This window comes from Poecilia reticulata, linkage group LG5 (genome assembly GCF_000633615.1).
Source record: "Poecilia reticulata strain Guanapo linkage group LG5, Guppy_female_1.0+MT, whole genome shotgun sequence".
NCBI lineage: Eukaryota > Metazoa > Chordata > Actinopteri > Cyprinodontiformes > Poeciliidae > Poecilia > Poecilia reticulata.
In genome coordinates this window covers 7,924,167-7,938,947 of record NC_024335.1, presented here as the reverse complement: position 1 = coordinate 7,938,947, position 14,781 = coordinate 7,924,167, and the positions used below count along the sequence as shown (strand labels likewise).

At 36.7% G+C, this 14,781-nt stretch overlaps 3 protein-coding genes across 3 annotated transcripts; 2 read left to right on the top strand and 1 right to left on the bottom strand.

Annotated features, from left to right (window-relative positions):
• Positions 1-35: 35 nt before the first annotated feature.
• Positions 36-5,095, bottom strand: LOC103464411 (cell division cycle-associated protein 7-like). The gene is made up of 9 exons (XM_008408483.2): positions 4,974-5,095; positions 4,779-4,883; positions 4,225-4,587; positions 3,248-3,343; positions 2,647-2,799; positions 2,335-2,478; positions 1,428-1,577; positions 308-444; positions 36-219 (listed from the first exon to the last, which is right to left on the bottom strand). The coding sequence occupies exons 1-9, from the start codon at positions 4,983-4,985 to the stop codon at positions 180-182; spliced, it is 1,200 nt and encodes a 399-aa protein (XP_008406705.1). The 5' UTR covers positions 4,986-5,095; the 3' UTR covers positions 36-179.
• A 1,158-nt stretch (positions 5,096-6,253) lies between these two features.
• LOC103464413 (proline-rich protein 13-like) lies at positions 6,254-9,475 on the top strand. The gene is made up of 4 exons (XM_008408486.2): positions 6,254-6,455; positions 7,779-7,845; positions 7,950-8,350; positions 8,930-9,475. Exons 2-4 carry the CDS (start codon positions 7,830-7,832, stop codon positions 8,981-8,983), a joined length of 471 nt encoding a protein of 156 aa, XP_008406708.1. The 5' UTR covers positions 6,254-6,455; positions 7,779-7,829; the 3' UTR covers positions 8,984-9,475.
• A 1,679-nt stretch (positions 9,476-11,154) lies between these two features.
• Positions 11,155-14,120, top strand: LOC103464414 (proline-rich protein 13-like). Its single transcript, XM_008408487.1, has 4 exons — positions 11,155-11,384; positions 12,462-12,528; positions 12,608-13,137; positions 13,532-14,120. The coding sequence occupies exons 2-4, from the start codon at positions 12,513-12,515 to the stop codon at positions 13,559-13,561; spliced, it is 576 nt and encodes a 191-aa protein (XP_008406709.1). The 5' UTR covers positions 11,155-11,384; positions 12,462-12,512; the 3' UTR covers positions 13,562-14,120.
• Positions 14,121-14,781: the final 661 nt, after the last annotated feature.

The following is a 14,781-nucleotide window of genomic DNA, read 5'->3' as shown; positions in this document are numbered from 1 at the left end:
ATGCCAACAGCTGGATTAAAAGGAAATCTTTCCAATTTCTTTGCGAACATGTCTTTAGCTTTATTCACAATATACAAAGCAGGACAGCGAAAACTTGGTTAAATTTATAAAAATGGTAAAAAAACAGAAAAACTTCACAAGATGCAACAAACTGAATAAACGTTCACCCAGAGTTAAAATCACATGTCGTCCTCCTCGTCTTTCAGTTTTTCACGGAGGCTGCAAGAACAAAAACAAAAAAACATTAAATATTTAGCCATTCTAACTGGTTAACAGCATAATCAGGTTACAGGAGTCTGAATCTCACCTGCTGAGGTAGGAGTGGACGTCAGAGAAGCCATGGTACTGAGCCAGAGGGAACAGGATGCCAGTAGGGCATCGGCCCTCGCGCTGGCGGCAGAAACTACAGTTGCAAATACCGCGACACGGGGGGCACTTCCAGTCCTGAGGAGACGCCGCAAAGTTTAGAAGGATAAGTGATGCAAACTAAAAATAAACGTGATTACATGATGCTGTTAACTTCAGCCTTGCCTGCATTTTGTAATATGGTATATTCTCAATGATTTTTAAAAGTAATAAAACAAGCCACGCGGGGCGTTTACATTCCTGTAAAGGGGGAAGGTAATCTGAATTTTGGCTACTCGTTTCTCCAGAAAATGGTCTTCAGGATTTTCCTTTATTTTGCTTCATTCATTGTAACTTCAAAAACCTTAACCTTTTTGATACTGTAATAAGGATTAGAGTTGGACTACACTCCCCCCTTTACTTTTTCCATAATATCTAAACCTAGAATAAAAATAATTAAATAAGCTAATGAGAACAGGAAGCCTTATAGTAAAAGATGTCCTAAAAAAAATAGCATCAACAACAAGCAGAAAAATCTTACGTTTCAACATAAAGTTGCACAAATGGAAATACTAGGAGAAGCACACAATACAAACGTCACTGAAACCTCCTCCAAAGTTTGCAACCAAACATTTAAGGGTAATTTGTGGTTTCAGGGTGTGGAAGCCAAGCGGTGTTTATGGGAACAACCCTTTTCTGGGCAGCAGTTCATGACCTGAATCTTAAGATAGGTTTTATGCCAAAATAATGAACCAAAGGTATGCAAGACAGTCAACAACAGAAAAATTTCTATCAATTAACGTTTTAAAAATAGTAAAAGGAAAAACATTGTTTATCTTTTTACTGCCTCATCTTAACAAAAGCAATTCCTGATAAGAATTCGATTAATATTTTCATTAATTCCAAGTTCTTCACCGTTTCTCCATTATGAATGTAAACACCACTTCTTAAATAAAACCATAACAAAGTCAACATAAGAGTTTATTGCAGCTGCCAATTTTATTTATGGAATATAATCTATCATCAAAATGGAAACCCTGTGGCTGTATGTTATTTACACCAAAGCAGTAGAGAGCACTGACCGGATTAAGCAGCGCCTTCCTGACGTCCTCTCCATATCGGTTCCTCAGGCACGGCCCGCAGAACTGACCCTGAATCCCTCGACAGTTCTCATTGCGGCAGCAAGTCTTTGTGTCGACAGTTTTCTGCCGGCACTGATGGCACGTAGAGCCCTGACAAAAAAAAATAAAGACATTATTAACTTTATGCAGTGCCAATGAAAAATGTTAACCTGTGTATTTAACCCGTTAATTGCTTTTATAAATCAATCATGATCAATGAAACGTGGCTTAGGATTAGGCCAAGAGGCATATTGGAGACTACATGGTCAAGTGGAAAAAGTTTCTTTGGTGTTTTTGGCTATTGGATAAGACACTTCTGTTGGGTGGACACCAAATGCTGTGCATCACCACAAAATCATCACAAGCATGGTGGGGGCAGCATCATGCTGTGGGAACGCTTCTCAGCAGCAGGCCCTGGAAGGCTTGCAAAGGTACAATGAATGAAGCAAAATGGAGGAAAATTCTGGAGGGCATTTTCTTTCCATTTTCAAGAGAACTATGATCCATTATTTCCCTGCAAGATAACAACCCACGCCATTAAGCTAAAGCTACACAGAAATGGTTTGAAGAAAACCTGACTGAGCTTGAAGAGTTTCGCAAGGAAAATTTGGAGCAAAACTGCAGCATCCAGATGTGCAGTTCTGATTGAAATGTGCATCCAGTAAAAGCAGCCTTGAAGGGGGCAAATATTTATGCAATCAATGATTTTATGTTACATATTTCTGAGCCATGTTAGACTTGGATTTTAAAGAGCTGAATGACTTGTTGCATCTTTACAAATGATAAGATGAACACGTCCTTTACAGATCTGACTGGAGGAATAAACTTTGAGTGAATTTGTAAGTGTTACGTTCACCACTGAACTTACTGTGACACTGTTGTAAACCTTGTCAGTCATGTTGTCAGCCACCAACTCCAGCTCGTCTTCTGTGATGTCATCTACTGGACGGATGACGTGAGGGTTGTTCTGATTGGGTCGTGGAGTGCCGCGGCGACGTGGAGCTCGGCGAACCTAAAACAGGTCGAGAAGGTGTGCATTACTTCTGTAAACATCTAAATAACCATATTTAGCTCTCATTGATTACCAATGTTAATTATACAAATATCAGAATTAACCTGTAGAGCAAAACAAACATGGTTTCACCAACTACTTTATCGTTCAGTTTGTTGTTTAACTAACCTCCAGTAGCTCTTCCTCCAAGCTGAGCTCCACAACTGCTTCCAGAGGAGATGAAGGGTCCTCGATTCCCCCCATAGAGCGGGTCTGTCTGCGAGAAGCCCGTTCTGGGTTCCTCCTGGTTTCCCTGTCACTTTGACCAGAGCGAGGCGGGTGCTGGAAATTGGAAATGAATCCACATAATCAGTTAGTCTCAAAGGAATATTCAGGTTAAGAATCTTGAATTTATTAAATCTGTACTTGAATTTCAAATTCAGCACTAACTATTTGAATATATACCAATTTGAAAGTCTACTTTTAGTTTGTTCTTTATGTTTAATAAAAACACATTTTTATACCTTGGTTTTCAACACACTGTGATATTGTCTTGTATGGCACTTTAAAATACATCTGCCATGTTGTATGTCTATATATATATWTTTTTTTTGCTATTTTTTTTAACACATTTCTGTTTTAATGTGCAGTACTTTGGCTACCCCAGTGGTTTTTAAAATGTGCTATTGAAATAAAGGCACCTCTTACTCAGACATTCAGTCTACTGCTAAACTGTGAAGACTAGCAGTGAAGACTCACGTCCATTTATGATTTTTACCATCATACTAACATAGCTTTTTCCTTTTGTCATCGGTCTGCCTGCTTTTTTCTTAAGAAAGCCAGCTCCTCCAGGCATTTTCTGTAGGTCTGCCATCAGCTGGGCCAACTGTTGGGAAATTGATATGAAGACAATAAATGGTAAATTAATACCAGCACGTAATTCACCAACCCTAAAACTGATATAAGAAGTAATATATTATGACAACTGTAGTGTAGCAGGCTCATTGATCATAATTGTAAGACTTAGTCTAATGTGAAGCATGAGGATTCATAAAATACACATATTGGTATCCCTATAACTTAGACTTGTATTTGGCAATTTTCCACATGTTAAATTGATAATCAAGGAGACATGTCCATTAACACAGTAACAGCGCAGACTGTAAAAATTATGGTTGCACAACCTCCTGTCAATCCATCAGTTACAGTCAAATCTGCAGGGGACAATAATGTTCACACAGCTTAGGTCTAGTGACCAATGGCTTCAGACCAGAAAACGTCTTAGTCATTCTCATCTAAGGCAGAGATTTTCAGGTGATTCACATGCTTAAGAGGTCATGTGTGACATGACCACTTAAGCAGCTGATTCACATGCATTCATTGCATGTGAATCAGCTGAAAAATCTTCATAACCTAACGAGGAGGGAAAAAAATCTGCTGTTTCAGATTATTCTTCTTTGGTGGTTTCATGCTCAAAGAAATCTGATTCCAGATTATATTGAAATTACCTATATAAATAAAAATACACAAACTGGTCAAATCAAAGAAACAATCAGAGTTAAATACTCAAACATCTAGTATCAACACTTATTTTTTGTGTCAGAAGTTCAACTTTAGTGCATTTAGAAAAATATTTGACACATTTTTAGTGAATGTTTTCCTTAGATGTCTTATAGCACTAATTACAACCTCTACATCCAAGAAAACTCTTTAATTTAACATACAAAATTTACAAACGTCACCACAAGGCATGTGTTTTTGGTTTACCATTGCTTTGTTGGCCTTGATGTTCTGCTCTCTCTTGGCCAGGAAATTATCCGACTCATCTTTTGCAGGACCTGATTCATTATCCTCAGCCTGATGCGGTTGACTCACAGCCTTCTCCTCATCCTCAAATTTCACATGCTTGCCCTTCTTTGACCTTTTGGGCTCTCTTGGCCTCTTCACTCCTCTCTTTGCTGCAATATTTTCTTCTTCATCCTCAAACTCTGAGAGCTGGAAAGAAGAGGAAGAGCCAGATCGAAGTGCAATCCTCAGCCTGAAGGGCTGACAGGCAGCAGGTGGTTTAGATGTGATCTTTAGCTTCATGGGAGAAGAGTCAGGTTGTGATTCAAGATGCAAATCCAAATTCTGTAGGCAAACAGCAAGGATTTGTCATAAGAGGCAGATTTCTAATATATTCATCAGTCGAATTTATTAATAAAAAAGGAGGGAAAATGGATTTAGTCGTGGAATAATTAAAATTTGTCAACATATTACAAGTAATAGTTTCTATGCCATACCTAATGTTACGTGTGTTGGCAATAAGTGCAAAAACATACCGTTTCTGTGAGCTCAGAGTCAGAAAAGCCATCAAATGTCTCATCACTTTCTGAGTCCTCTGCAAATACATCCACTAGTTTCTTCATATCAGCTTCACACTCCGCCTGTAAATAAAGAGTAAAAACAGCTTGAAAAACTTGTATTAATGTTCAGCTTAAATACAGTAGGCATTCAGTGAGTAAAAAAATAAATACATTTTGATTCATGACTTCAGTTCAAACCTCTCCAGTTTAGCTAGGTTCTCCAACAGACAAACCTGTCGTTCAAACCTGATTGGAAATTAGTGGCGCTTGTTATGAAGATTCGGACAGCACGAACACAACCGAGAGGGGCGGTGTTTTGTTTGCTGACGACCTGTTTTAACTCCGCCCTCATAGAAAGACGTGGACACTAAAACAGGCTCCAAAACATATTTAAAATGTAATTTTCAAAACTGCAGTTTTTAAATTTATATTTTAGGTATCTTTGACCTCAGTTCTGAGGTTAAACAGAAGATATGTAAAAATAAAGGTTTATACTTCTAAAACGCAAGAGGGTTGTGGACAAAAGCTGTACTTACAATCTGATAGATTTGGAGACTTGCTTTGCAAATTAAACTGGACTAAAGATTATCAAATCAACATTTGGCATGTATATTGCTTTCTATCAAGAAAGCCTCAATGCTGTGTTTGATTAAAACCCTTGGATGTGATCACTCATGCAAGCAGGTTATTTTATTTTATTTTTTTCAGACTTTTCTTTTCTTTTCTTCTTTGATTTTGAAGTAGCTCAAGTTCAATTAACCAGTTCAGTTCTATATATAACATAATGTTATGTATTTGAATCCTGCTATGTCATTAAGTCCTCCATTTTCAACCAGAGGGAGGTGCAGTTTCAGAGGATGTCATGGGAACTTGGCCTCTGGCCACACCTGCAGGCTCAGATTCACACCTTGCATTGATTGGAGGGTAGGATGATGACTACTACAGAAGACTTATAACACAGGGGATTCCTTCTAAGTATAATGGTTCCTCTTTCCTCCACATCTGTGACACCCTCCTCTATTACTACTGCCAATTTCTGTCTTCACTTCTGAGCACACTTACAAGCACAGACACGCAGAACAATCCCTATTCATGGTGCAATCACATATGCACAGGCAGCAGCGTAAAAAAAAATCTACATTATCTACTTGAATACCTATAGTTGCAGCAAACACATTTAGTTCATTGTTTCTTGTTCTTTTTATTTTATTTGTATTTTTGTTGTTTTATTTTTCTTTCTTTATCAGTGTATTTCTTTTGTTTTGTTCCTCACTTATTTTGCTGTTGTTTTATCTGATTTCAGCAACTGTCTCCTTCTAATTGCTATGACCTGTCACAGGTTTAAATAATCCTTTAGTTTTTTTTCTAACTACGGGAAAGTGTTTTTGTTGTTGTTTCTAATGATTCCATATGATGTAACGGGTTTCTGATAAAATAAGAAGTAGTAATGCTTGTGTAATTCATATCCGCTGAATCATCTCACTATATTTCAGTTATTTTACAAGAATGCTGCATTTCTGCCATTGCGTACACGACGTACGTATCCTTTAAGGGAGGGCGTGGCTTCCTGCTGCATATAGGCTGCCTCAATGCGGAAGATAAACAAAAGCCTTCCTATTTCTAACTTTTCAAGAACAGAGACGAGGTCCTCAGGTAAACCTTAAAAATATCTTTTACAGACATGATATTTGGCTATCAAATCAAGTACATATGAATTACAATAATTAGAAGGCTAAAATTACTTTAGGATGTCTTGCTTGCAAAACAGACAAATATCTTCCTGTATTCGAAAAATTATTTTGAACTTGTTGTTTAACGTTGTTTTAACAGTTTCGAGTGTTTTAACCCCCGCATTCAGTTTGAAGGGTAATATGCTTTTGTAAACTGTTTCTTATTGTAATCCTTTTAACCACATTAAAGCAACTGTAATGGTGAAATCAGCCATTACATCAGCCATTACTCGTTGCTATCTCTTAAGAACCATGCTTTACAGGAAACACCCACTGTGGTCTGTAAGTGCTTGGAAATCTGGTAGAGGTTAAATCACAATAATGATCTAAAAATTATGCAGATTTTCTTTAGTTTTTGTCAAAATCATTCCTTTTATTTATTTTTAACTGGTCACTTCATAAATAAAGTATAATACACTTACTGGCCCATTTATTAGGTATGTCTTGCTAACACAATGGACAGCCTTTTACTTTCTGAACCACCTTAATTCTTCATAGCTTGATTCAAGAAGCTATGTCAGAAACATTCGACTGAGATTTTGGTTCATGTTTATAAGATAGAATTCCAAATATGTCACTTAAACAATGTTGGTACCAAAAGATTCAAAGTGTGCCAAGAAAGTATTTCCCAGACCAAACACAAAGCCACCACAAAAGGCAGGATGGATTCATGCTTTCCTGTTGTCAAATTCAACTTCTGACTCCACCATTTTAATGTTGCAGCTACAATCATCATTTATTGGACTAGGCAGCATTTTTCCAATCTGTTTCTGTCCAATTTTGATGTGTCCCAGTTTCCTGTTCTTATGAGTGACACACAGATGTTGTCTCTTGGTGGTGTGTAGCTTGTGTGTTTCAAAGTTTGATGTGAGGACTGCTGCTAGCTTGTTTTCCCAAACCTGTAACCTGTGGCCTGCTCATTGTCCTCTGACTTTACTATGAGATTTTTAACAGCACAACTTCCTCTTGGTGAACATGTTACAATCTGATTGACTGATTCACTATTTCTAGAGACAAGTAATGAAGTAGGGATAATTATTAAAAGTGGCTAGTGAATGTATGTTTAGGAAAATCATTCTAGAAAACTTTCATTTTGAATACATTTTCATTTTTACCATCAGTTTCTTCTCAACAACCATCTGTTTTTGATTAGGATAGAGAATGTAGAGTTGTGGTTAAAATAAGTTATTGTGCAAAATGTTAATGTGGACATTGTCAAAGACTCAACAATATAAATCTTTTGCAGGAGGTTTTTTGAGACCTAAACTCTTCATCTAAGCAACTTAATACACAGACTATGTGGCCAAATCAAGGTGGGATTTCACACCAAGCCATAACAACATTTTTGACAAGTTTGATGCCAGTTATATCTGATCACTTTTCTAAGGTCCATAATTGTGCTGCTTTTCCATATTAGGTCCTCCTCCTCCTCAAATGGGTCCCCAAAACCCTGCCTACCCTCCAGGCTACAACCCTTCATTTCCCGCTGCTCCTGCATCAGGAATGTTCCCCCAGGGTCCAAACCCTGCATACCCTGCAGGCCAATTCCCAGCTCCCATGAACCCAGCCATGGTTCCCATTGCACCTCCAGGGGCTCCTGGACCCCATGCATATCCCATGGCTCCTGGAGGTGTTCATCCAGGTCCATATCCCCACTCTCCCAAAGGGGGCCACCACAAGGGCCATCACAATGATCCTCATCATGGTGGGTTACACCCAGGGCCTGGAATGGTTGTAGGAGCTCATGGACACAAAAAGCATAAGAAGATGAAGAAGATGAAGAAGGAACACAAGCATGGACACCACAAACATGGCAAGGTGAGGTTTGACTTGGTTTAAGATGGAAGTGATTGTGAATAAAACATTGTAAAAATTTTAAAGATCCTTTTTTTAATGATCATCTTGACATTGTTGTAGTCACCCAGGTCAGAGAATATAACATTGTGCAAATGTTATTATAATCTGATTAAAACAAACTTTACAAATTGCTTATTGGAACATTGAACAAAAATATGCTGATCTAAACCAGAAGCAGAAATTACTCAGCAAACAACATGTTCAAATGAATGTTTTAAGAAATAATCTGATATACAATGTAAAGACAAAAATTGTGAGTGGTACCATCCTTAATTTTTGACATTAAGGAATACACTGCCCTCACCCAGTATGACTGATTATTTTTATTGATTAATTTTTTATGCCCTTATTTAACTGCAACTATGTTTGTTTTTTTGTTATTCTGACTCACRTGACTCCAGTTGTTTATATTGTCAGTTGTGTACTAAATGTAACAGTTTATTGCATAAACTTTGATTGAAACATCTGTAAATTCTGTTTAAACCTGGTAATATGAATAGTTTTAATGTTTCGTTATGTATGATTTTTTTGTCTTTACAGCATTCAAGCAGCAGCAGCAGCAGTAGTAGCAGCAGCAGCAGTGACTCAGACTAATGAATCTTCAAGATCAACACTCAGCATTCATGCTTATTCCAAAAGTGCAACTGATCTTATAAACTTAATCAAATCATATCACTTTTACATGCACTAGTATTTCATAAACTCCCTTTAAAGTTAATTTATGACACTAAAGCAGCACGTACACTAGTAGTTGTTACCTTCAGTTTCTGAGATTCAGTTTATTTCCATTTCTTTTACAGGACACAGGACTTCATTTTGTAAAGTGAGGTCATTAGTTTTCTGCTACTGCAGTACAGAAATTCTCCGTTTGTGTAAATGTAAATGATCAAAAAAAAAGTGTGCAACTATGACGTGTTTTGTTTTTTAAGATGTCATAGGAAATTAGTACAATTGTTATGATAAACAGTTTTATGTTCTAAGCAGAATATCAGCTAAGTGCAAAGTTGGAGCCATTATGTTGTTGTCAACATCTGATTGTATGCTCATTACTACATGACTTCAAAATAAATAAATTGATCAACTACATAGTAGTGTGTTTTTTCCCCATTTGGTTTCAATACTTCACATTACAAAATAATTTCTATTACATTGCATTGAGGTAAAATTGCTTTGTGAATTGCAGATTCTTCTTATATCTGATAAAATACCTTTGTCTCATTTAACTGAATGTTTATCRTGYGAGATGTGACTATTAGCTTGCAAATTGAACAWCTTAATGCTTTTATTTYATATATAAGAATCACTTGAGAGACCAACACATCAAGAGGCCAAAGTAATATAACTATTCTTTATTCTGACTAAATTCCGTCTGTTTGGTAAATTGTGGGTATTGTAAAATATGCTCCAGTAAGATTATTTACTTTTTTCCAGCTAAATGTTACAATWATTTTTTTATGGAGGAAAATGSTGCAATCGTTTTATTATTTAATGCTKAGCAGCTATTTCTTTCAATTTCTMTATCTGCCGTGCTTGACATAACATATTTTGCTCTGCCACTCGCACAATGACTTCTAGAGATCGGTTCCTGTAACCCTCGAAGGAAAAAAGATTTGTAAATGATAGAAAAAGGCCTACAATAAAATTTGAACACATTTGTACCTTCAGGATCACAAACCTCAGTTGTGGAAGCCATAAACTCTGACTTTGAACTCGTCAGACCACAAAACAGGTAATAAAAGTTAAATTGTAACCACTAAACAATGACCTGAGCTGGAAAGTATTGACTTGAGTGTTTTGGGCTTGGTCAGTATCAGCAAAGAGGRAACCGTTATTATATTTAAACATTGTTAGCACTGAATTCCTTTCTCACATGATCACTGTGGTGAACAGATTAGTCACTGAGATTTTCCTCTTTGTCCGGTAATATTAAATATAAAATTGTTCTGCATTAGAACATGCTTGCACGGCTGTGTAAACCTTCTTCTTCCAGTCTGTTMTTTGATGCTGTTTTAAAGAATTACAACATAGTGAAACTAATTTTAATTATACATRTAGACAGTAAAAGTGTCTAACAGGCCTGCATTTGTTTTATATTTTTTATGTTYGATTTAAAAAWAWAWATCTATTTTGATTAACACTGATTTAGAATGCTTACTTTAAGGTTTTTCCAWTTATAATCTCTGTTCTTATCACATAGAAAAACACAAACACGCCACTGATAAAGATAATGATTAATGAAATAGGTGTTCAGTTTTATTCCTATGTTTAGACTTGCTGACTCATCGCCATTCTGGTATGATTCAATCACATAAGTTAAACAATTTAAATAAAAGTAAAAAAACACAAACACTCACACACATGATTTAAATCTTAAATCATTTATTTTGGTCCTATTTTGGTCCTGTATCACAGAAAGAGCATATTTCTGTGATACAGGACCTTTCTGAAAATTAAAGTTTAATTCTAAAATAATTGTTTGGTTATGTCGCATAAGTGTTGGAGATCATCAAAATGTACAACCACAACAATAATAAATAATTTATACTGTCATGATTGTCTGAATAGACTGAATATTTTCTTTTTATATGTTTTCCTGATWTTGATTTTTATAAAAGCATGTGATTCTGTCTCTAAAGCATTTTTTGTGGCACAGTTGTCCATGATGTAATGGTGTTCTGGTACAGGTACCATTCACAGGTGTGAATATCCTACAAAGAGGTCATGTGAGTGTTTCTATGGTAACTCCTGACTCCTCCCGGTGGAAACATCCTCCACCGACGAGTGTTATCGTAGCTTCCGTGTGTGACAAAGCAAAACAGAACAAGTCTTTCAACTTTTCATTCCCCGTCAGCTGCTGCATTTTGCCATTACGTACGTGTCCTTTAAGGGAAGGCGTGGCATCTTTTTGCATTTGAATACAGCTTCAATGCGGAAGACTAACAAGACCTGTAAGTTTCTGGCAAAAGCCTTTCAAGAACAGAGACAACTTCCTCAGGTAAGCTTGCACACTTAAGTTTACGGATACTAGAGCTTTGCTGATATACAAAACAGTGCTAAACTTCCATAGTTACAGGATTCGTGTACTTTGTGGTGTTTGTTTTGCTTGTAAAACTAGCGTACATGTAGAAAGTGCTGGTTGTTAGAGTTTAAATACGGACTAATGATTGAGACGTAATTAAACAATTTTGTCGCTAATTTCTTTATATGTGTGAATAAACACGTAATGTGAATAAACACTAATCTTACGCTTCATTAAAATTAGTTTTTAAAATTATTTGTTGTTTTAAAACAGCTATCTTTCTATTGTAAAGCTTATTTTAGTGGGTTCGTACATTCCTTTTAAAGGATAATGTGTTGCTGTCATTTGTCATTCAACCTTACAGAAAAGCATTTTTATCATTTAGCCCATATGTGTTGAACATAACACGGAGATAAAAAAAAAAGAAAAAAAGCATTCAAATATGTGGAAAAGTACAATCTTTTCTTATCTGAACATCTCAGTATCAGAATCTCATTGACAAGTTGATTTCTACCCATTAAGTCCATCACAGGGCACAAGTTATTTWCTTAATTCAGTTCAAAAAGTCCTTTATAKCATTAACTTSTCTATACTCTTTCTTAGAAAGTTTGAATAATTTAAATGAGGGCAGTGGAGTACAGTATATGTTATGGTATCCTTTTGCTTGAATTATTACATCAATGTAGCATAACTTTGGGTCAGGATTAGTTTAAGCACAAGAACTTAGTTGTTGCCCATGTTCTCACTTCTTCTGTGTCTGGTGACTCCTGAAGCAGCAGTCTGTGCTTTGCAAAGTTCCTCAAAGTTTTGTACAGGCTCYGGCTTCATAATCTTCTTAAAGCTGGAGTTATTCTTGTCTTTTTGGTTACAAAATGCTTGTTGAACAAATAATTTTTAGAGCCTTTATTTTTAATTAGGGTACACTTTGTTAAGGTAGTTGAACCACTGAATATGTACAACATAAAATGAGACAGAGTTTGAAATAGACTTTTTACAATCAGTTTTTTTTACTGCATGTTTGTGATTTAACCCATAAATGTTCCTTATTTTTAGGACTATTTCTGAGACTTGTGCTTATCTGCTGATCAAGCTAAAACACAAGCCATGTGGCCAAATCAAGGTAAGCATACAAAGCTTTCTATCACATTTTAACATTTATGAAGTAGAAGGTGTGTGATTGTGCTTCTTTTGTGCATCAGCTCTTCCCCCTCCAATGGGTCAACAAAATCCTGCATTCCCTCCTGGATACAGTGCTCCATATTTACCTGCGCCTGGACCTGGGGTCTACCCCCAGGCTCCACCTCCTGCTTACCCTGGATACCCTACAGCGCAGTATCCTCCAGGCCACTACTCCGCTCCTGTGAGCCCGGCCATGATCCATTATGGGCCTCCAGGACCGATGCCCCATGGACCTCCAGGGGTTATGCCCTATGGACCTCCTGGACCTCATGCATATCCCATGCATCCTGCAGGACATGATTGCCATCCTAAAGGTGTTCATCTGGGTCACCTCCTGCACTACCCAAAAGGTTTCGGTCATGGCCCACACAAAGGTCATCATCATCATCATCATCATCACCATGATGGGTTTAACCCTTCGGCTGGAATATTAGCTGGAGGAATGGCAGTGGGAATGGGCTTAGTTTCTCACAAAGCTAATAAGAAAATGAGGAAAAAGATGAAGAAGGCTCACAAATACCACATGCATGGTCACTACAAGCATGGCAAGGTGAGGCTTGGTTAAAAAGCATGMATGTTAATTAAAATGACTATTCTGAAATAATAATACAAGGGTATAGGTTAGTCCTGAAGCAACTATCTTTATCTGAAAGCAATAGAAACTCGGTCAGCAACTTTTTTTAAAAGTTTGTTGCGCTTTAGACATTAAAAGGAATTCTGATTCATAAAACAAGCTTAGGTTGCTTATTAATGTAAACGGTATCCTGACAGAATAAAACATGAGGCTACTTTCACCTCCCTTTGGCCTTTTAGCTCTATTTATATCCCTATCTAAATAGAAGTTCAATGTCAACAGTTTCATTTTCACTGGAAGWTTTTCCTCTATCAAATACAACATAAGTTGTTTTGTGTGTAAAATATGTATTTATTTGTTTTCTTCACAGTGGTCCAGCAGCAGCAGTGACTCCGATTGAGGCCTTCAGAGAGCGAATCATCCAATAATCCAACTAAAATGACTGCACAAGTACATTATGTTATAATATCAGTTACAGTGCATTTGTGACATTTGAAGTCACACAAGCTATGTCTTCAGGGCCTAAATTTAAATTTCAGTCGGTGTGTACCRTTGAAGTAAAGGATTTTGGCGTATGGATTTGTTTGCTACTGCTTTTTTTGTTGTTGTTTTTTGTTTCATTAGTCTAAATGCAAGAATTTACACTTTTAACAGTCATCAAATATGAAGTTGTCTTTTACTTGAATTTGTAAATGTATTTAATAGTTTTGTATTACAATTACWGTACTAGATAACTGGTAGGGTGCAGAGTATAATATAATGTCATGTTGAGTATTAACAAGGTCTAGTTTTTTTTTCTTGGATTTCTATTCTAATTTCTTTCAAAACTTATTAAAATATTTAAAAATGTTACTCTATAGTTGGATGTACAGTCACACCCATAACAGATTCACATTTTGTCTTGTTACAGTCACAAACTGCTGAGTGTTTTGTTATTTTGTGTAAATAAATCAATACAATAAAAACTAAAATCTRCAAATTGTGGCATTCTTGTACTGTGTATACAGCTCCTTGAGTCGATGCCTTTTTAAACCACCTCCTGCTGCAATTACAACTGCAAGTATTTTTGGGGGATACATCTCTACCTGCTTTGTGTATCTACAAGTGTTTTTTCCCCCCTAGTTTCTTTGCAAAATAGCTAAACCTTAGCCTGACTGAACRGAGGTGCATCTCTGAGCATCAGTTTTCAAGTCTTGCCACAGGTTGTCAGGTATTTGACTGCGATGTTTTAACACATGAATATGCYTTGATCTACGCCAGTCCATCAGAGCTGTGGCAGTATATTTAGGGTTGTTATTCTCCTGGAAGCTTGACATCTGTTCAAGTGTCAAAGTCGTTGGCCACCTATAACATTTCACAGAACCGATCTATATTTAACTGCATCTATCTTCATATTCACTGGCCAACTTCTCTTTGTTTGCAGAAGAAAAGGTTCCTCACCCCATGGTGCCACTACCTCCATATTGTTATTCATGGTGTCATGCAGTGTTTGTTTTCCTCCCCACACACCACACCGTTTTGCATGTAGATCAAAAAGTGAATCACACAAATAATATTCTACCACCAAGGCTGAGGATCTCTACAACTCCTCCAAAGTCTTCATGGCTGCTTCTCTGATTG